Source organism: Sminthopsis crassicaudata, chromosome 3 (assembly GCF_048593235.1).
Source record: "Sminthopsis crassicaudata isolate SCR6 chromosome 3, ASM4859323v1, whole genome shotgun sequence".
NCBI classification, from domain to species: domain Eukaryota; kingdom Metazoa; phylum Chordata; class Mammalia; order Dasyuromorphia; family Dasyuridae; genus Sminthopsis; species Sminthopsis crassicaudata.
The window spans coordinates 73250992-73274907 of record NC_133619.1 but is presented as its reverse complement, the minus strand read 5'-3'; the positions used below and the strand labels follow the sequence as shown (position 1 = coordinate 73274907).

At 32.6% G+C, this 23916-nt stretch overlaps 1 protein-coding gene across 1 annotated transcript in view; it reads right to left on the bottom strand.

The window, feature by feature from the left end:
• Positions 1–23916, bottom strand: part of KANSL1L (KAT8 regulatory NSL complex subunit 1 like) — a 157545-nt gene that overhangs the window by 62009 nt on the left and 71620 nt on the right. Inside the window, 2 exon segments of the mRNA XM_074298817.1 lie at positions 14858–14979; positions 21861–22058. Coding sequence (XP_074154918.1) covers positions 14858–14979; positions 21861–22058 — 320 coding nt within the window.

The window sequence follows — 23916 nt, the reverse complement described above, 5'->3', positions numbered from 1 at the left end:
CCTAGCAACTGCTTCAACAGGGATACAGCCCTGCCTCCTACTCAGTCATGGCTACTAAAGAGCATGAAAAGAAAAGCTGGGGCACCAAAACTCTTGGCAATGTCAAAAGCCTCAACATTAGAATGAGTACAACATTAAACAAAATTAATGACCGTCTGCTTTGCTGATAGCCTTTATACTTCACCTTTGTCTGAAATGTTTCTCTCCTCCATCAGAAAGTGAGCTCCTTGAGAACAGATGACTTATTCTTCTATCCATATCCTAGCACTTTTGCACATAGGAAGCATTTGGTAAATGCTTTTGTCATCCAAATTTCAGAAGCACATAAAGAAGATTATTTCTCATAGGTATTACCTTAATATTACAGGTTAGAAAATGGAAGTTCTGAGAGACTCAATGATTTGCTTGTGGTCAAAAAACAAAGATGGTGCCAGAGGGAAGATTTAAACTCTTCAACTCTTCCCAATTAAAAAACCCCCCAGCATTCCACCCTCTATTATCCTGGCCTTTAGATCAATATGTTCTATATCTACAGTTATAAGATGTATGTTTAAATATACAGATTCCATGTGTATGTATTGGTTAGATGGCCAAGACTGTTTATCACCTGACAAGGAGGTAACATATTACTTGCAATATTTTAAGTTCCTAAGATGATTTGACAAATTATTGTAATGAAGTAGCATATTTAATTTTATTTGCACATTAGTAAAATACATTTCTTCTAATTTTTAATTACACTAAATAAGCAGCTCACTTTTAAATCTCTTCTGTTATTGTTAAACATTTCTTTTAAAAATCATGAGAATGCTTGCTCTCAAAGAAAAGGGAAATTAATGTCATTTTAAAAAAAAATAAAACACGGATTTTGGTCACATTCAATATACAAATTGTATTCTTTTCAATTAGACTGATTTGGCACATAAATTCACTAATCCACATAGAAAGGAAATTCTCTCTCCCTACCCCCCTCTCTCACTTCTTTAATCTACAACAAGAATCCAAAGAAGCTAAACAAGAGATAGAAAACAGACTTTAAGGATGATCAAAGAATGTCTATATTGTCTTAAGAACCCATATTCAATGCTTCAAATTTTAACTTTACATTCAGTTTTTTAAATGTTTTTTATAAAAGAATCATAATTTCCTAATAAAGTTGAAATAGCATATTAGATTATCATGTTAATCTTTTTTACATTAATTTATTATCATATATATCTCTGTGCTTGAAAACACAATGTAAAACAATCAACAATGACAAATACAAGCACATGTACAGTTATAAAAACACTAAACAAAATAAAATATATTATTTTAATGAAAATAAGTTTGAAAGTTTAGCTGAGATTTATGACACATTAAACCTTATTATTCAAAATTAAGTTATATAATCATTTTTTGTTACAAACTTTAATGGCCTCAAGTACTTACACTTAAACCTTGATGCTAGGATTATTCTAACTAAAAAATTTTTGGGGCAGTTTTATAGTGCCTCTATCACATAAGAACTAAAAAAAAATAAAATCAAGATCAACCAAAAAGAATACTAATAGTTTGATTTAAAATACATATATATACATATATATATGTATATATATATGTTTGCATATATACACATATATATCACAAAACAAAATTTAAAAAAATTTAATTCTATAATTGAATATTTAATTCAATTCCTTGGCTGCCTATGTATAGGGTAAATGAGAAATAGTTAACAGAAAGCATATACTAAAATTAAGAGGAATTAGGAAAGATTTCCTTTAAAACATGGGATTTTAGTCAGGATTTGGAAAAAGTGAGGGAAATCAGGAAAAAAGGGACCAGGGTGGGAGAATATACTAAAAATGTGGCAAAAATGAAATCCACAGGCCTTGAGAATAGCTTAGATATGAGGAGTCAAAGAGTGACACTTAGATTTGGGAGGCTAAAGGACAGGAAAACTGATGTTATCCAAGGAAGGTTGGAGGAGATAGTATTTGGAATAAAAATACTAAGTTCAATTTTGGACAACAGTGTAAGACATCTAATAGACACTGAGTTCAATGCCTAAAAGTCAGTCAGAGATGGAAGCCTGGAGATCAGAGAGATTAAGGAAGAATAAGCAGATTTGAGAATCATCAGTATAGAGATGATAACTAATATAATGGGAGTTCATGAGATTCTCAAGTGAACCAGCACAGAGGGAGAAGAGAAAAGGGCCTAAAATAGATTTCTTTGCAATACTCTTAGAAGGAAAGTAAGGAGTAGTCAGATAGGCAAGAGAACCAGAAGAAAGTGATATATCAAAAACCTCAGGAGTGAATATAAACAAACAACAAGTGTCAAAATCTTCAACAAAGCCAAGAAGGATGAGGACTGAGAAAAGGCTATTAGTTTTTGCAATGAAGGCTTGGTCATTGGTAACTTTGGAGGGAGCAATTTTAGTTGAAAGAGGTCAGAAGCCGACTATAGAGAGGAGTGAGAAGAGAAAATGTGGAAGTACCTATTGTAGACAGTCTTCTCAAATAGGAGAGATTGATGATAATTACGAGAATGTGTCTTATTTTAGACAGAATTTTAACATAGCAACAGCAGCAAAAAATATTAACTTATCAGGGAGAAAAACAGAACAATCTTAAAAAACAAAAACAATGAAAAAAGCATGGCTATTTGTACCATTTAATATTAAAATGATGTGGGGCTATTTTGTCTTACCTGAATAGCCCTTGAGGGAATTAGTATATTACATTCTAGTCATCAAAACAAGGTTAAATTATATTCAATATAAAAAATAAGAACTAGATAAACTGCATTTAAGAAAAATTATTATTAAAAAGCTTTAGCGTTTAAAACATGAGGAATTTAAAGGGAAAAAGCACTTATATGGAACAGCTCATGACCTCATGGAGTGTAACTATAGTAACTGCCTAATAAATGCATGATGACTAATCACAATTCAAATTTCTCTTTTTATAATTTCACTGTTTCAGAGTTACATGTTTTGGAAGCAGAGCCAAAATAGTGGAGCAGAGGGAGCCTTCAAGCCAAACTGTATTTTCCTCTAAACAACTTCAAAATAATACACCAAATCAAATTCTCAATAAGTATAAGCAACTAAAAGGTCAAAGTGAAGCATTTTTTCCAGACCAGATCAACATAGGAGGCCATAAGGAGAGGCCTGTGGTTCTAAAGTTATGGCTAGCCAGGAACACAGTCCAGTGGCAATATTAGCTGTGAGTCTTGTGGGTTATAACTGCAACAACAATGCTGGGAGCTCTCACCACCCCCAGAGAGTCCCAATTCCAGGATATAGGTCTAGGGAGAAGAAGAGAACTTTCAGTCACAATGAAGTAAGGGTTACAGTGGCAGAAAAGGAGGAAGGACCCTACTTCCTGGTCCCAGTTCCAAGGTGGAGAGGAGCAACTGTGCTTGCAGTTGCAAAAGATTTTAAGAACCAAAACCAGACCAAGAGAGCAGTGACCAGACAGACTTCTTTCCGGATTACATTATTGTTAAGGACCATGCCTAAGTGTGAAACCCAAAAAGCCTGTAAAGGGTTAAAGGGGACTGTGCCATTAAGGGTGGAGGAGTTCTCGGGAAAGCTCCCACAGCTGAGAATCATAACACACTTGAAGGAATTGCAAATCAGCCTTTACTGATGCAAATATTGCTTGTGAATTGGAAATCAAATAAATCAGAAGCATAAGGGAAAAGGAAAGAATTTAGAAGAGGAGAGGTCAAAAAATGCAACTGCCTCTCATTCTCCTTGCATTAACATTTTCTCACAAGTAATAAATAATTCCCCATTTTTTGTTTTATGGGAACATGATTATTTTCCCCCCAATAGCATGGTCAGTAAATTTGTCCAATATTGTGAGGAGGCTGTTATCTGAGTCAGCATGCTGAGGAATGCCAACAGCATTATCAAAGTCTTTGCAGTCCTATCCCTCTGGCTAGTTTGCAGGGTGAGATGTTATAGCAGTATTGAATCTTGCAAGATGTAATACAATTCTAATATCATAATAGTTCATCATGGAGGCAAACTTTCTGACAAAAGGAGAAGTAGGATTGTAGTCAGAGTAGGCATTTTTCACAAATCTCTCTTAAGTCTTCTGGCCCCACCCTTTTGATGTGTTGGCTCATTTTAATTACCCCAACTGAAAAAGTCCTACCCTGTCTCTTCTCCCTTTCCTTCCCTACAGGTTATCAAAGGAACTCTCTTGGGAGGATCCTACTCACAAACAGCTCTCCAATGCTGCTGCTGCTTTGTTTCTTGAGCCCCACATTGGGTGCCATTTGTTATGGCTTCTGGGGATCTAATTCTGACCAGCAGAATAGATCCTTATGACGAAGGGACCCCAAAACTCTCAATCTCTTTGAAGGAGAGATTCTCCTTCAACCATGGGTCTGTGGGACCTCACCTGAGCAAAACAAGATAAAATCTGTTATCTAGATGGAGCTAATTGAGTCCTGAGCTGGACTCATTCAATTATAGCATAATGGTACACCGCAGATTTTCATTGACTTTGAACTCTGTTGAGTTCTGCTCATCTTTAAGGATAGGGTGTCAGTATCTTAAACTTCAGACTTTTTCATTCTTCTGTTTCCTCAACTGTTTCTTGGGGGGTGTAACTTTTGAGGACTTCCAAGGTAAAGAGAGATTAGTTCAATTCCATTCAATTCCAGCTCAAACTCCACCTACCAGTCCCCACCAGGAACTGCCCTCAGTTTGTAGCTAAGGCTTCTATTTATTATAAAAAGAGCCAATTTTAAATCCTCACCTCACAGAGGACTTAACATGCCATGTGATGCCAAGGAAACCTCTGCCTGCTGGAATAATTCCTTTCAGTGTTACCCTCTCTCTATCCTCCCCTAAGACTTTGTATCTCTGTCAGGATTTCTCTACTAGAAACTTTACTTCTCTGTCAAGACCTTGCCACTAAGGCAATCAGCCTTTCTATTCATGCACAGCAAAAGTTGATTTCCCAGTGCCAATAATAAACTTCTTTTTATCAGTCTAGCTTTTCAGGTTCATAAATTCCTTTATGAAGTATTGTGCCACCAGTAGAGGGTTCCCAAAACTCCCTACCTATGTGCTGAATCCCAAGGGGATTTAGGGGAGCCAAACCTCTTCATTTGATTCCCTAAATCCCAATCCTGCCACTAACCTCATCATTTAACTCCCTGACCCCATTGTAGTTCCCTGCATCTAATGTCATCACTTTTATGTGAGAAGATAATGATACAAGGAGACTGTTGCGTTCTCTGACCTCTCTCCTCTTCCCTCTGATTTATTTCATTCCCATTTCACAGGCAACATCAGTAAGGCTGATTTGCAATTCCTTCAAGTGTATTATGATTCACAGCTATGGGGGCTTTCTGGAGAACCAACCTGCCTCATAATGATACAATCCCCTTTAACCCTTTAGAGGCTTTTTGGGTTTTGCCCTTAGGCATGGTCCTTATCACATTACCTTGGGAAGTCCTCAAAAGTTACACCCCCAAGAAACAATTGAGGAAACAGAAGAATGAAAAAGTCTGAAGCTCAAGATACTGACACCCTATCCTCAAAGATGAGAAGAACTCAACATAGAGTTCAAAGTCAATAAAAATCTGTGGTGTACCATTATGCTATAATAAATAGCGAGTAAGCAGATTTCAGAAAAACCTGGAAAGAGTGACATGAACTGATTGTGAATAAAGTGAGCAAAACCAGAACAGAAACAGGTGGTGATCAACTATGATATATCCAGCTCTTCTCAGTAATACTGAAGAGGATGAATGAAGAGCGTGGTAAACTAAGGCAGAGATGGGTCAGTGGTCTTTCCTGACTGTCTGTTTCGCTCTCTCTCCTCCTTCCAAAGTACCAAGGCTGGGTTCGTTAGTGAATGAATTTGCTTACTCAATGCTGTGATAAAACAAAATCTTTATTGATTAGGAAAGGGACACCCAGTGGAGGGCAATTAACCTCCAAGGGAGAAAAGCCAAATTGCCAGGAAAGGGACACCAACTCAGTGGGCAAAAGGCAGAGAAAAGTCTAGTACAAGGAATAGAATTTTGGAAGTTCATTTTATACACAATCAAGATCATGAAACAGAGTTTGTATTTGCAAAGGACTTTTCTGCTTCCTTCAGATATAGAGAAGTTTGTATAAGAAAGAAGTTCCTGAGGAGACTTGTAAATCCTTTGAAGTTTATATAAGACAGGAATTTCTCTTAAGGATGTTAAATTCTATTAATCATTTGTGTCTCAGGTTATCTCCTTTGACCTCTTCTAAGACAGGAATTTCTTTGTTAATCATTTGTGTCTTGGGCTCTTTTGACCTCTTCAATACAATGAAGAACCTGACCACAAAAAGCTACAATGATGACAGGGAAGGTCTAGACACAAAATTAGAAGAAAACCTACAAAGACAACTACAGGCTAGACATAAACGAAATGTTCCTAGAAGAGGTAAATAAAGAGATTTTTAAAAAATAAATAAATGTTAGAGGAAAAAATGGAGAGGGGAAAGTGCAAATAATTAAAGAAAATTATGAAGAGAATCAGTAGCTTGAAAAAGGTACAAAATAAAGAAAATTGAAGAAAATAACTTTTCAAAAAGCAGATTTGTTCAAAAAGAAAGAGGTACAAAACCTCACTGAAGAAAATAATTTCTTATTATAAGAATTGGATAAGTAGAAGCTGGTGATTTCATAAGAGATCAAGAAACAACAAAATAAAATTTTAAAAAGTAAAAAAGTAAAGTTAAAAAACATTTTGCTCACAGATACAATAGACAATGTAGTAATTTCAACTTTCAATATGTATGTGTGTGTGTGTGTGTGTGTGTGTGTGTGTGTGTGTGTGTGTATATATATATATATACACACACACACACACACACACACACACACACATGCACCAACTAGCAAAGCATCCAAATTTCTTAAAGGAAAAGTTAAATGAATTACCAGAGGAAATACAAAATAAAACTATTCTAATGGGAGACGTTAATTTATCCTTCTCAAAACTAGATAAATATAACTACAAAATAAATAAGAAAGAAGCTAAGATGATAAAAGTTACAACATAACACACCTCTGAAGAAAAGTGAATGTGAATAGACAGAGCATAGCTTTTCCTCATCTGTACATGGCACTATCATAAAAACTGATCACATATTAGAATATTTAAGCATCACAAACAATTGCAGAGAAAAACATTAAATGCACCCATTTCAGACAATAATGCAATAAATATTAACACTCCACTGAGAGTCTAAGAAACCATCAATATTTCATTAAAGATAATGACAATAATGAGGCAATATATGGAAATCAGTTGGATATAGCCAAAGCAATAGAGAAAATTTTATATCTGTAAGCATTATATCAATAAAAAAACAGATAAGTAAATTGGGTGTGCAATTTTAAAAATTAAGAAAGAATTAAAAATCCTCAAAAATCAAAATAGAAATCCTGGAAATCAAAAAAAGAGTTTAATAAAAGTAAAAGTTAAAAAAAAAAAACCCTAACAAAATTAGGACCTGATTTTATAGAAAAAAAAATAAAACAAGTTAAACCATTTGTTAATTTGGCTTAAAAAAGGAAGCCAAATTACCAGTATCAAAAATGAAAAGGATGAATATACTACCAATGAAGAAGAAACTAAAGTTATTTATTAGAAGCTTTTTGCCCAATTATATGACAATAAGATTTACAAACTAAATGAAATGGAACTATATCTACCCCCAAAAATTGCCAAGATAAATGAAAAATAGGATGCTTCAAGAAGCCTCTTATTAGGGCAGGTAGGTGGATAGAGCACCAACCCTGAAGTCAGGAGGACCTGAGTTCAAAACTGACCTCAGACACTTAACATTTCCTAGCTGTGTGACCCTTGGCAAGTCACTTAACCCTAACTGCCTCAGAAAAAAAAAAAAAAAAAAAGCCAAAGAAAGAAAGAAGCCTATCTTAGGGGAAAAAAATTGATTCAGGAAGACGTATCTCAGACAAACTATATTTATGACCTCAAGCAATTCTCTATTATTATATAAAGTGAGGTACAGATGATTTACTTTTGCAAAAGAAGGCTCCTCATCAAGTATTCATCATATAAATGAAATCAAGGTCTGGTCCAAGAAAATGTCTAGTGGTATAATTACTAAGATCTATTTTAAGGAAATAAGTACTTGTATTCAACATACAGATTTGGCATGGAGTTGGATAGGCACATTCCAAATGTACATATTTGGACAAGATCATCCGAATGCTTTGTACAACATGATTTGTAAAAAGGAATAGCTTTAATTCAAAGTATGCTAAAACCACTCCATTTTAACCATTCTCCACTTCCTTATAACATAGACTCATCCTTTTACAAAGAACAACAATTAGTTTAGTATCTAGCTTAAAATTACAACAGGTTGTCCTTTACAGATTCTTCATTCTGTTCTGGAAGTTCCTGTCCTTGTTTCTTGCCTTTGCAGGTCTGGTCTGAAAGAGCAATGACTAAGTTCTAGGAAAAACAAAAAATAAAACATCAAATTGCAAAGAATATCTTGGTGGTGCAATAGAGCACCAACTCTGGAATCAGAAGGACCTAACTTCAAATATGGCCTCAGACATTTAATAGCCATGTAAACCATGCTTTAAAAAACAAAACAAAACAAAAACAACAACAAATAGTTCTCAGCTCCAAAATCAATTGCATATACTTTGGCTATCTTCTCTGTTTTTGCATATTTGGTACAAATTTCTTCTTTAAAAAAATGCATAAATAAAAGGTATCACACTTTGCAATGCATTTTAAGTGATTATGACGTGATTAGATAAGGTGAAAACATTAGTGATAAATTTGGGTGAGGGCACTATAAACGTGAAATGATTAAGAAAATATTTATGAGGACATTATTGTTATTGTCTGTCCTTCATTCTCAAAGAGGACCATGACATCAGGGAAGTGATACTATGAGATGCAAGTAAATTGGATTTAAAATCACTGCTAAATTTCTTGCAAATTTTACAAGAGAGGCAGCTAGTTGACACAGTGGATAGAACACCAGCCCTGAAGTCAGGAGGACCTGAGTTCAAATGTGATCTCAAATACTTAACACTTCCTAGCTGTGCGATCCTATGCAAGTTACTTAACCCCAATTGACTCAGCAAAAAAAAAAAAAAAAATCATTCCTCCCCCTTATTTTATTTCACTACTTATTTGTTCATTGTGTTTGCTTTTTGCTTTGTTGTCTTCAGTGAGTCTCATCAAATCTATATCATGACATTTCACTTGAATATATACATACACAAAGAAATGTATATAGTTAGACAGGATCATCTGTCTGCTTTGCATGACATACTTTATTTGTTACGACAAATATTTGAATCCAAAGGATGTTGAAACTACTCCTCCATTTTAATAATTCTCCTCTTCCTTGCCATATTAATACAGAGACTCATAATATAATGAAAAACATTTTTATAAGGAAAAACACTTATTTTAGCAGCTAACTTAAAATTCAATTTGCAGATTGGATAGAAAATAGGCATTACAAAATACTGGGCAATTTTACTGTCTCATCATGCTCTACTATTTATCTATAATATGACCAGGATAAGATAATTATTTTCTAGTTTAAAGATGATAAGGTTGATATCATATTAAAATATATAAATTTAACTTTCCTATAAAATCTTGATTTTACTATGACTAATTTCTTTCACAAATGTGAGTAGTCAGTCTTGCATTTTTAATTAAACATACTCAGAGGTTTATGATGGACAAAATCACTTGGGTATCAAACTATCAAATTCATCTTTGTAAGTGTTTGACTGTGATCATTTTAATTGACCTCCTTTTTGTTCAGAGCTTCTCTCTTTTCTCAATTCCATTCACCCATAGAATCATTTATAAGTGTTCTCTGAGTAAATATTTCTTCAAAAAGTAACATATCCTGTGTTCTGAAGACTAATTATAGAAAAAATAAAAGAATATTGCATTCTCAACTAAAATCAAGTAAGAATGACACTTTGTTAGGGGTTATATAAAATAAAATTAAACACAGTCCTTACTCTTGAGAAGCTTATAATCTGACAGAAATTTATAACCTAGAATGAATGCCATTACAGGGAAAAATAAAAGGGGGATAAAAAGATTTTACAATTCAATAACGTGTCAGAAATAAAACATTGCTTCAATTAATTCTGTAACCTAAAAGTTATAAAAAGAGGTTCATTGATATTAAAGAGTATCATTTGTCAGATAATTATAAAAAATGTGAAGATGTATTAAAATAATTTCACGTTGCTCTTTAAACCAAAATCAATTATTCAATATCACATACTCATAGTACAATAATGATAATATTCTCAAAAAGGGTAACAAAGAGAAACTTAGTTAATGGCCTAAAGTTAGAATTATAATTAGATTGATTTTACCTCTATGCATTGAAAAATCCTGAAATTATAAACACACCTAACTTGTGAAAAATATAATGTCATAACAATTTACATTTCTATAATACTTTGAATGTCTCAAAGAGTTTTATGAATGTTAAATAAACTCTATAATATTTTGAGATATATGTAGTAAAGTAATATACAGGAGCTAAATATGTTCCCTACTAGTAATATTGCTTTGTTTTAATGTTGGGAGCTACATAACATGAAACAGAATCAGAAACACAGAATGCTGAGAGTTGGAAAGGATTTTAGTAATTATCTTTTATTAATGGTATCCCCAGAACATAGCAGGCACTCAATGAATGTATATTGTGTTGAATTGGATTTCTTCTGGTTCTTATCTTTAAAGTCAGACAACTGATAGCCTTTAAAATATTTGAAGCCCTTTACCACATAGTTCCTTAAATCTTCTTTACTCCAAGTTAAATGTCTTTTAGCAGTTCCTCATATGGCATGAACTCAAAGCCCTTTAGCATCCTACTTGCTCCCAAAGGTGCAATTATCATCTTTATACAGATCTCACTTATTCTTTCTGTTGATCTCTAGCCCTTCATGTAATGTCAATTTCAGAAGTAAACAATCTTTATCCTCCAATAAATCTGCAACAGGTGGTTCATCCAGTGTTGGAGTGGTATTGAGAAGGAGGGGAGAAAGACTTCCTCTATATTTCTTGACATGGCATGGAACACAAGGCTTTTACTTCTTCATTCTACTAATCTTTCTGGCTTGAAGTCCCAATTAAAATTCCATCTTTTGTGGAAAGCCTTCCTCAACCCCTCTTAACCTCAGTGCCTTTTCTCTTTTAATTCACTATTTATCCTCTATAGACTTGTATATACTTGTTTGTATGTTGTTTCCTCCATTAGATTGTAAATCCTTGAGGACAGACTGTCCCTTGCCTCTTTTTTTTTTTTTTTTTTTTTTTTTAATCCCTAGCACTTAGTGCAATGTTTGGCATATAATGGATGCTTAATAAACAGTAATTAATTGACTGCTGAATCTAATGTCCTCTTTCTCAATTCTCATCCTTCTTAACCCCTTTGTAGCATTTGATGATAACCACCTTCTCTTCCTGGATCCTTTCAGAATCTCTTAGCTCTCCTCCTATTTGTCTATCTTCTTCTTAGTCTTTTTTGATAATTCATTTATGTCATTGACCTCTAACCATAGCTCTATCCCAAGATTCTATCCTGACCCACCTTTTTTTCCTTTCTTTTACTTGGTCTTGTCAGTTCCAAACGGTATAATTATCTTTACACAGATCTCTAAAATGCTATATCAACTGTCTATTAGATAGCTAAAACATTAAGTTCTGTAAGTGTCTTATTCATAGATCAAGAGAAAGAGTACGATTTTATGCACATCAAGTCCACTATAGAACTCAGAAATGCATACTACGTCTAAAACTTTCCCAAAAGTTCCCAGCCCCATCTGTCCAATCAGGGTTACAATTTAGGACTCATCATCAACATCTCATTTTGATTCATACCAAATATTCAGTTTTTTATTTCTATCTCCCCACTATATCTCAAATTGTTCTATTCACCCCACATATAGTCATTGCTGTACTTCTGACTCATATAATTTCTAAATTGGACTAAAGTAATCTCCTAACAAGTATCCTTGCCCCAAGCCTCTCATTTCCCCAGTTCATTCTCTACATAGTTCCCAACTAACGTACAAAAAGCACAACTACAACTATGTCATCTTCCTATTCCAGAAACTTCAGTGTTTCCCTATAACCTCAATGATCATTTGTTTAACATTTAAAACTCAAGTCCCGTCCTTTGTTTTCAATAAACTTATATCTCCCTCTCCTTTCACTTATTCTATGGTTTAGGGTATATAGGGCTGTATCATCACCAATGCCTACAATTTTCTGCCTCTTAACCTCCATTTCAAAGAATCCCTGGGCAAAACTCAAGCCAAATTCCACTTTTTGCAGAAGGTCTTTTCTGATCCCTCAGCTGCTGGTGCCTTTCCCTTCAAGGTTATCTTTTACATACATAACATATAGCTACACTACATCATATTATCATCGCCTTATTCTAATGTAAGCTCTCTGAAGGCAGATGAGAACACCTAGAATCATGTCTGACACATGAGGTAAGTCCTCAATAAATATTTTTGAATTGACTGATGAGAGCATGAGTTATTCTTTCAAAGCTCAGTTAACAGCTGGTTTAGTTGATGGTAAGGCCTTGGCATAATTTTTACTTTCATAGCAAATCAAATAAGATACTTAAAAACAAACTATATAACCACTATCATTAACAGTAGCAAACAATAAAAATAATTAAAATGTAAACTACTCCTGTATAAAAAAGCAAAAGTATTAAATGTAGAAAAACTGCAAATACTGTCAACTTTTTTTTTTTTTTGGATACAGATTTGCTGATTTTTTTTTCTTCTTTTCTTTCTCTTTTACTTTTTGTAAAAAAAAAAAATTAAGGAATGGCTCTCTTGGAGAGGGATGGAAAGGATGTTGGGGAAAATCTAGGCAATGTAAAGCAAAAGATATCATTAAAATTTATCAAAATATTACTGATAGGTGGCAATCATATAGTACTCTAAAGTTTCCAAATCATTTTACGTAATTTTTTTCTGATTTTTCACCAAAAAAAATTGTTATGAAATATGTACAGTATTATCAGATCCATTTTGTGGATAAGAAAATTGAATTTTACAAATTAAAAGATGATTTCAATAATGTCAGACTGCTTCCTAATATAAAAAAACTCAAAGATCTTCTTTCATGATAATGTAGTCTAAGACTAAGACATGTAGATAGTCTTAGAACTATCCAGTCTCCAAGAAATCAAAACTTCAGATGTCCCAAAGGTCAATGGAGATGTGTATCATTTGGTTTGCCAAATATGATCCAGCCTATCATTTGTCTTCCTGTTTGATTCTGCTCCCAATTCATTGTCCACCTGTTGTCTATCCCTCTATTTTAATCATTTATTTATTTCTTTGTCTGGAAAAACAACACATTTTTTCCTTCTCCATTATCTCAAAGGGTATCCTATTTACAAGATGATATATAAAAATATAAATGAAGAAATTATTTTAAAAAGGAAATGGGTGAGTCACATAGCAAAAGTGAAGGATAGCTTTTTAGACAGTTCAAGTACTGTACTAGAATACTAAAATAATAAAAAGATATAAAGAGAAAGGCCACTTGGAGGCCAGGTAAATGTTGTTTGAAGGATCTACAGCAGAAAATAGATAAGAACTTCACAGAATAAGAAGGCATGGATAGTTTAGAATCAGAATTGAGAGGATTAGTATTTCCTATAGTAACAAGATCACAACTGTAGTGATGTACTTATGGATTTTAATATTAATTTGAAAAAGATGTGGTATGAACAAAGCTATATGGGAAAATTGAAAAATATAAAATAGGTCTGATAAGATCATAGATTTAAGCAAGGAAGTATATTTAGAAGTCACTGAATTCAACAACCCTATTTTACAACTGACAGAAGTGAGGCATACAGAGGTTAAGTGACTTTTCAAGGATTACACAACTAGTAAGTATCTAAAGAAGTGAATTTCCATTATATCACAAGGCCTCTAAAGATCATAATGATCTCTAGATGATATTTTGAATTCTAATCTTTTTTGAGATAAACCAATACAATATCAAATTATTTATTACCAGATGATTTAAGACCTTTCATGTTAAGTATTTTATAGTAGAAGTATTACAGCTGTTTTCAGAAAACAAACTGCACATTACAAAATCTGGTATTTAATTTGAAAAGTGAAACTGGAAAGTTTTTTATTATAGTAAATTCCAGGCATAAAAGTTGTCTACTAATTTTCCTTTATTACTGTTTTTTATGGCATTAACTCTCCTTTAAGGAGTTTATACATTCCTTAGATGTGGAAGAAGCTAGATTTTTTTTCTCTTTCAAAATACAAAAATGATCATTTGTAACTGCAAAACACTACATTTATACAAAAATATACATTTGTATAATACATAAATATATGTGCATACATATGTTTTTTGTGTACAGACACACATACATGTACACACACACAAATAGAGTATAGTTCCATATTTAGGGTCAGCATTACAATGTGATATCAACATACTAAATTAAATTTCTTCATTAGAATACTAAAGCATTCATGAAATTTCTTCTTTTACCTTTCAATGGTTTAATCATAATGCCGTTAAGGTTAATATAATCCAGGTTGGCAAACTCAGACCTCTTTTTTATTTGGCCTGTGAGCAAATATGTTAGGCCCTGATTTAATCTAAATTATTTCTAAATTATTAAAGATTCTGCCTTAACATTACAAAAAGTTAAAGGGGCAAGGTAACTCAAATTATTTTGTAGGCAAATAAAATAAAATAAAATCAAAATAAAAGGAAAAAGACAAGAAATAGGCTTAAACAAAAACATGATACTATTACCTACCTCCTAGAAATGCCATTAGTCAGTCGTTTATGTTTACAGGGCTTAGAAGAAAGAGGTGATGAAGTAGGAGACAAGTTGAGTGGAGCAATCAGACTGTTGATTATTTCGGTCAATTGAGCACTCTGTAAAAAAATAGTTAACTCTTTTTTAGTATGCCTATGCATGAATGTGAATATTATCTAAATTTTAGATATCTGATATCACTTAAATGTTTAATTTCTCTTGAAAGAAGAAAATGTTTACATTTTTAGTAAAGGGTTTAATCTTCCAATTCCTATGACTGGGCTTTTATCTTCTTACATGTATTTATATAAATGTAATCAATCAGCTGAAAATACTACTTCCTTTTTACTACCTTTTCTCTGCTATTGTCATTATTTATTATTCTCTCTAACCATAAGCATTTATACTGGATTAAAAAAAAATTTGATGTTGATTCTAATTTTATTTAGAGTATTTGAAGAATTTTTTTCTCAAAAAATCAACTATTCAAGAGTGACAGGCGTGGTTAGACAGTAGTTTGGCTGAAAACAAGATTTGAGGGGTTTAGTAGATTAAAAGCTGAAAAATCAGTCAACAATGTGATGTGTTAGTCATGAGAGTTAATGCAATTTTAGCCCAATTTGGAGAAATATAAATTCCCAAAATTATGTGATAGCTCCTCTACTTTTCCCTGATGAAAATACCTCTGGAGCATTGTATGCAGATCTAAGTTACATAATAACTACAAAGGATATGAATTAATAGCCTGGAGAATTTATGGAAGACAAACATGATAGTGAAAGGTCTTTCACACTATATGAGGTGGGAAAGGAACTAGGGGTGTTTAGTCTGGAAAAGAGAAAGCTTAGAGATGACAGCAGTATTCAAGTAGTTATAGTGCCATCATTTGGAAAAGATTGTACTTGCTTTGTTTAGTCCCCATAGGATTGAACAAGGAATGATCAGTAGAAGTTGAAGAAAAGGAAAGTTAGGCTTGATCCCAAGAAAAATCTCCTATCCATAAAAAGTACCCAGAAGTCAAAAGGCCTGCCTCCAGGAGTTAGTGGGTACCCTGTCATTGGAACTGGTTTTGCAGAGACTGATGATAATCTTATCAATCATCTTATCAAACTAGAGTAGGGGTACTTTAGAATATAGGTTTTAATAAACTAAAAGCCATGGAATCCCTTCTAGCTGTAAAATTTTGATTTCTTGCTTTCTATCTTGACAATTTAAAGCATATTTAATCTTAACATTTTAAATGAATTATCCAATCCAGCATATTATGGGCAAACATTATCAATCTCCCTCTCTATACTCCTACCCCCAAAACAAGGCCAACAAAATCACCAAATCCCACAGATATAGATAAGAAAGTTACATCTTTAAAATGGGGTTATTAAAGAATAGAAAAATTTACAAGATGGTCTTTAACTCTCGTAGCTTTAAAAAATTTGTGATTTATTTTTTGTTGTTTGCTAGCTTTTTTTCTTCCTCATTGTTTTACTTTTTGACCTGATTTTTCCTGTGCAGCATGGTAAATGTGGAAATATGTATAGAAGAATTAAACATGTTTAACATATATTGGATATTTGCTGTCTAGGGGAGGGAGAAAGGGGAAAAGCAAGAGAAAATTTTGTTTTTGCAAGGTTGAATGCTGTAAACTATCTTTGCATATATTTTAAAAATGAAAAGCTATTATTAAAAAATCAAAATTCTATAATTTTGGGAATGTGAAAGAAAAGTTAAATCTGCTCATATAGTCATGAAGGTATTTTTATCATCACTTTAAGAGAAAAACACTGAATCATTCTTATATCATAATCTCTTGGTAAGCAAATAATCCCACTTTCCAATAATATATCTTTTACTATAATTGATAGATTATAATTCTCAAAAGAAGTCAAATTCTTATCATTATTCTTCTACAAAAAATTAGGATCTCAAAGAAAAAAGAGACCTTAGACATATAGGTAAAATATAGGCCTGAGAATATATTATACACAGAAGACTTAAAGTTTAATGAGCTAGATTGCAAAAATAATAGCTTTTTGTCTTAATAGTGTCACTTTGTTATATCAACAATTGTAGAGATGAGTAACAAGAAAACTATAAAAGTTCAAACACATAATAAGCCTCACGTAAAAAGTTTTCTTCTACAGAGATTATGCTAATAAAATTCTGGGTCTTATTCAGAATACGCTTTGATAATTCTATGAATCAGTTAACTCATAGATGTGGGAAACTTCCTCCAATACTACAAATTTTCATATATCCAGTTTTTATTTTTATTTTTGAATAGTGAATTCAAGAAATAAATAATTGTAATTATAGAAAAATGCACATGCCAAAAAATTATATAACTCAATCTATGTACTATATTCAAGAGTGAATCCAAAACCAATATGAATTTAATATTTTAAGAATTTATTTCAGAAAAAAATGAGTAAAAAATTTTCCAATTTTATTCTGAAACTATGTATCAAATATGCATATGTAATGAAAAAGTGAATTTGGAGACCATAAAAATAGTTTCTAAGAATATTTCCAATAAAAATTAATTTAACCAACTCACAGGATTCCCTGACCCATACCCTGGAGTTACCCAAAGTTTTATATATTCAATAATTTATTGCATGCCTACAATATGCAAGACAAGAGGCTAAGCACAAGGTATACAAAAACAAAAATAAAACAATCCCTTCCCTACTGTTCATACATACAGAGCCAGGAGGACCCATAGAGGCCATTGAGTCTAACACTCTTATTTTACAAATGATGATTTTTTTCCCTCATAGACAGCTAATAGTAGTAGTTGTTTGAAGTCAGGATATGAACTCAGGTCTTGCTGACTCCAAGTATCCTATGCATTTGTCTCATTCTGCACTACAAATAGCTGCCTTTAAAGACTACAGTTATCCCTGAATAATGCTTTGCTTTGATATATTTTCAAATTATTAATAGATAATTTTTTCCTTTCCTGTAAAGTTACATACAATTATTTAATCAGCACACCAATGCCTGATTATTAGCTATATATTTCTCTGTCACTCACAATGCTTCTCTGCTGCTTCCTCCTAACAATCTATACACAGAGAAGGCAAATAAAGTTAACAAATAAAAATAACATTTTACTGATGTTTGTTATTTAGATATTCCCTCTGGGGGACAGATTCCTGTTCATACCTTTTCATCCTCCGAAATATTTGTTCACAGCCTCCTGTAAATCCCTCCTGAGGATTCCACCAGTGAGCTAATGTACTTTTCAATAGTACATGGATAACAGAGCTTGCAAGTTGTCCATAAAGTTATCCTGTTCTCTGTCTGCACAAGAAGTCCACCTCCTGATCTGCTTCTACATCCCTCTAATGTTTTGTGCTGCTTTTGCAGCAACTTTTCAATCATAGTATCAGACTATTCACACCCCAGATACTTCCTTGGATGTTAAATTTAGCTCAACCAGATTAAAATGTAATTAAATATTATTAGGAGATATTTATCAAAATAAATAAAAATGCAATGCAACATTAAAAAAAAAAGTTAAGTTGGAGGTCTTCTAAACCCAGTGAGATTCATTTCTATGTGAGTTTATATTCTTATTCGTTTTTCCTGAATTGAAAAATGAGCTGAAGTTTTTTCTTGAATTATTATGAATTTAGTCATTTCTACAATGTTTCAGAGGTTGATGCTCATCAGAACATTGTCAATCATTCAACAAGAATTTATCAAGCACTTATGTGCCAAGTACTCCACTAGTTCCTGAAATCAAAGTGGGACAATCTTTGTCTTCAAAAGAGTCTATAGGTGGAGAGGAGGAAGTGCACATATGTACAAAATGTATGTATAGGTTGAGGTAAGTGGGGGGAGGGGAAATCTTCATTTTCAAATATCTTGAAAACAGGTCCCTCAAAGACCTGAAAATTTCTCCAGCAGGGAGAAAGTACTTTCTCTGTGAACCTCTGATGCAGTCCAGTTCTTCCTGTCTTTAGGGTTTTTTTAAAGTGCCATTTCTCAACACTATGATGCTAGAATCAAAACCTGGTAGCTCCCAACAAGAGAGGGAGAAGAATTTATTATAGAAGTATCCCCAGGTGTCTTCTACTGTAACATTTCCAATTTTATTCTTAAATGTCATTGGGACAATGTCTCAGTTGGATCTCTTGCCAAGCTTTTTAAAATTTTTTCCCTCCAATATGTTTCCTTTTTTAAAAGGAGGTGGCATTTTTATCATTTTTGTCCATAATATTTTATAAATTCTATCTCTCCTGGCAAAAAAGGATAAGCAAGCAGTTACTGATAAAAGTGGTTTTTACTTTCTTTTTGTCTCTTCCTTTGTCAAGTAACTTCTATCAGCTTAGGAAATGACGATAGTTTGTCAATATCCCACTTATTTATTTCTCATTTTGAGACACTGATGGGCATATAAATGAAAATGAAGAATTTTTGTACAGAATTTCTGAATGATTCAATTTTTTAACAGTTTGAGTCAGGAAATGATACTGTGTTTAAATAAGTCAGGTTGGAGTCGCCTCAAATGCATGCCATTATCTTTTCATTTTTATTCTTTCTTTTTAGTAGAATTTTATTTTGATCTTTGTCCAACAAGAAGCTAATATAAAGACAGTTCAATTGGAATATGACCGCCACATAAAAAGTAAATGGTTGTTTTCTATTTGTCAAAATATAACAAAAATTTTTTTTTGTGATTTTACTTGGTGTTCACAGTGTTCAGTGTTTCCAAGCTCTTATATTGAAAAAACTATTCATCATATACAGACATGAGTTTTACAGAGTCTATAATTCTTTGGTGCCCTGTATTTCTTACTCTTTGATATTATTTTCTAACATGTTCTTCACTGTCCTTTTCATTTAAGTTATCAAGTATTAAACTGTTGACTTAATTTGAAAGATTTTAATAAATTCTTCCTTGTGACAGAAAATATAGTGTTGCTGAAATTATTGTCATGATGGTCTTTTTGCAGATATTTATTCTGAGTACTGCAATAGATGATCAAGTATCCATTGAAAAAAATATCACTTCTTGTCTTTTGAGTATCTGATTTAAAAAAACAAAAACAAAAACAACAACAATTAAAAAAAAACTGTTGACTCATTTATCGGTCTCTTCCAAGAGAATGTGAACCATCTTTCCATTTAAATGCTACTAACCTTTAGCAACATGATTTAATTTATATAGTAAGAATGTCAATATTGATATGATCTAGATCCTCTAATAGTTTGTCCATTAACATATGTCACTGCATAATGATCTCATACATTTACTGAACAAATATTAAGCATCTATTATATGCCAGGCACTATACTAAGCACTGGGAAATATAAAGCCAAAATAAATGTTTGCTCTCAAGAAACTTAAATTCTGTTATGGGGAAACATGGACACAAAGAAGGGATAATGAGTAGGGTGAGCAGAAAGAGAAGAAAAGTTATGAGGAAAAGTTGTAGCTTTGAAGTAAAACTGAATTTATAAGTAGATGAAGAAATGAGACTTTTTTAAAAAGTAATTTTGAAGAACTTGGGAGTAGTGGCAAACTCTTAGGCAAGACTTTATTGCACTTAACTATCTTCCCATTCACTACCTAATATTCCATCAGTAGAATATTACAAGACAATAGATCTAGGAATAGAAGAAATCTCAAAAGCATGGATAGAGATAAAACTGTGAACACTAGTAACCAGGCAACATTAGGAAAATAGATGGCACCAGGAAACAAGAGAGGGAGATATAAAGGGAAGTAGGAAAATGCCAAAGACTAACTCTGCCTGTAGATATTTCCAGATCCTGAAAAAACAAAGAACTCTGATTCCTCCTTTCCTATATTATCATATACTTTACTTACAGCATGGACTAAGAACTATTTATAATGTCCAATTACTTTATTGCTTAGATAGGCTTAAAGAACTGAGATAAAGAACTCCTCAACCAAAGCATATCACTAACTTCCTTGCAATTTACAATCTTGAGAGTTACCTGAGGCACTTATAGGTGGTCACAGAGGGTCACACAACCAGTTCTTCCTCTGAGGTATATCTGAATTTGAATTTTCCTGACTTCAAGGACAATTTTCTATCTATTATACCATGCTGTCATGCATTTGTAATTCAAAATAATTGGCTTACAAATAAATTTTATGAGCATGTGTTGGTTAATTAGCAAATTGGGGATCTACTTCTATACAAACTATTTATCTGAAGTTTGAGAATATCTTGCTACTACCCTCTCTTATAAGTACACTATACACTTATTTTTTAATTTAACTAGAAGCTGACATACTAATCTGGTATGTCAGGAAAATAATTCCTGACATATGAAAGTTGTCACATGTACAGATATGAGTCCATAATCATTTCCTAAAAGGGTAGAAATGACTATTTTATCCCTCTGGTTTATGTTCGGTATATTTTGGTTCAAATTAGGTCTGCACTTAAAAATTCCTAAAAAATCAAGTTGATTACAGGTCCACTTGGGAAGACTAAATTAATTTAAAAACCAGAGGCATGAGAAAGCCTAAGATCAAACAAAATTCTTGGAATTACTAGTGATAAGATTCTAAACAAGGGAGATCTCCAAACCAAAAGACCTAGAGAAGGCACATTTTAACTTTCTATTTACACACATGTATTTCACATAAGAAAAATGGTTATTCAATCTTTGACAAAATTAATGAGAAGTATAGAAAATGATCTACTTCTTGAAAAAAGTTCGAGATAAGAGGTTTCATGGAAGAAAATAGATTTTCATTTCCAATTTGAAAGAACTATCACATAGAGGCTTTTTGTTATTTATTTATATTTTAGATTTATAGAAATCTAAATTATAGCAACATGCTAAATGGAAATTTTACCAAATTGTAATTTAAGAAGTGATCTGTAATTACAATTAGTATATTATATATTTCACGTATTCAAAAATATATTGCTGTCCACTTAAATGCTTTCAAAGCTACAAAAAAAAAAAAAAAAAAAAGTTCACGTGAAATTCTACTCCTACTTCACTTTACCTGTTTTTCTATGTTTCGAAGAAGCAGTGTAGGACTACTTGGTGACATTTCAAAATCTTGTTCTGGTAAAGAATCTTGTCTCTCCTGAGGAATCTGAGAATTCTCTGTGATGTTTAATAAAGTTCCTTGGTCTGTCAATTGTATCTGTTTCTTCAAAATATCTTTTGGAAGTTGGTATTCTTCTAGGACCACTGTTCCCTAAATAACAGCAATTAAACACAGTTCAATTCAGGACAAAATTCATTCTATAAGTTTTTTAGAATTACATATAAATTCAGACTTCTTAATACTGAAACAATAGAAAGCGAAAATTTAGAGAGTACAATTTGTTTTTGAAAAAATGAAATGTATTAAAATGTGTAATGAAAAAGAAATCAGACTATCATTTGTGTAATTTATTTCATTCATTGCTTTATAATCAGCAAATATAAGACTTGCAGTTGAAAAGTGACTATAAATACACCTAGTCTTATGCTCTCATTTATAAAATGAGCAAAGTGAGTCACATGACATGACAAAATTCGCCATACTAATGACTACCAAAAAGTGAAAAAAAGAAAAGTGAATAATTATTTTGTCAATGTAGTCTGACCACATCACTTCCCTGATCAAGAATCCTTATTGCCTCTGAAATAAAATACATTTAAAGTTCTTCCAACGTTACATAGTTACATATTGTTAAAATATGTTTTACAGTTACATATTTACTTCCAAGCAAACTTGCTCTGCTCTTAACTTAGCCCCATCTCTTACTTTTCTATGCCTTTGTTAAGGCTTTCCCAAATAGCTGAAACACTTGCTTTCCTCACTACCATCTCCTAAAATTCATGGCTTCCTTCAAAGCTCAATTCATTTTGACCAACTCCCTATGAAAAGTTTTTACTAGTTATCAAAACTCTCTCTCCTAAAATTAACTCATAAATATTATATTCTGTCAGTAGAATATAAGTAACCATTTATATCTGCTATCCCTCTTATAGCCAAAATCCTAGACAAAACTGTCTACAATCATTGCCTAGTTGCAATGGAAAACATAGTGCACGGTGCAGTAGAAAAAATACTGAACCTAGACTCTGAGTTTGAAACCTGAATCCCTCTGACCTTGGCCAACCACCCCACTGCTTTGAGTAACAATTAACTGAAAAAATAAAGCATTTGGAGGAGATGGCAAATACAATATTTTTCATCTCTAGATCTGTGACCCTGACCTGTTATTCACCAATCAACCTCCTGCAATATGAATTCTTTGTCATAATTTAATTATACAAACCTTTCTAAAGTTATTATCTCTTAAATGACAAATCAAAGGTCTCTCTAAGTTTACTTTGCAAAATTTCTGGTCCATAATAAATTCTAGTTGACTGACCTTTATTATTCTGATTCTTCTTAACTTCTCTCCATCATTTGATACTGCTAATTACTTTCTCTAGGTACTCTCCCCAATCTGGATTTTCATGACATTACTTTCTCTTTTTTCCTACTTCTACTAATTGACCCTGGATTATGACTCATGAGCCTCTAACTGTGTATAATAGCTCTGAATTGGATCCTCTTCTTTTTCTTAATATACTCTTTCTCTAGATGATTCCATCAGCTCCCATGGATTCAAGTATTATCTCTGTATGGATAATTCCCATATTTATGCATCCAATTGTTTCTCCTATCAAGCTTCAGACTTATATTACCAACTGTCTATTGGATATTTTGATTTATATATCCCAGAAGCAGTTCAAATTCAACATGTGCAAAAAGAACCAATAATCTTCCCTTAAACTTATATCTCTTTGGAATCGCTCTATTTCTGTTGAGGGTACCATCCTTTTAGATCCTCAATATCACAATCTCAGAGATGTTCTCAATTTTTTACTCATTTACCACATCTTTTCTGTTGTGCATGCATATACATATGTGTATTTTCATTTTTATTTTTAATATTTGGGTCTATTTTCCACCAGACTGAAAACGCAGAGGTCACTCCCTGGCCCAAACCACTGCTGATCAGCATGGGAGCTCTGACCTATTCTATTTCCTACATATACTCTTTTGCTTCTCTTTA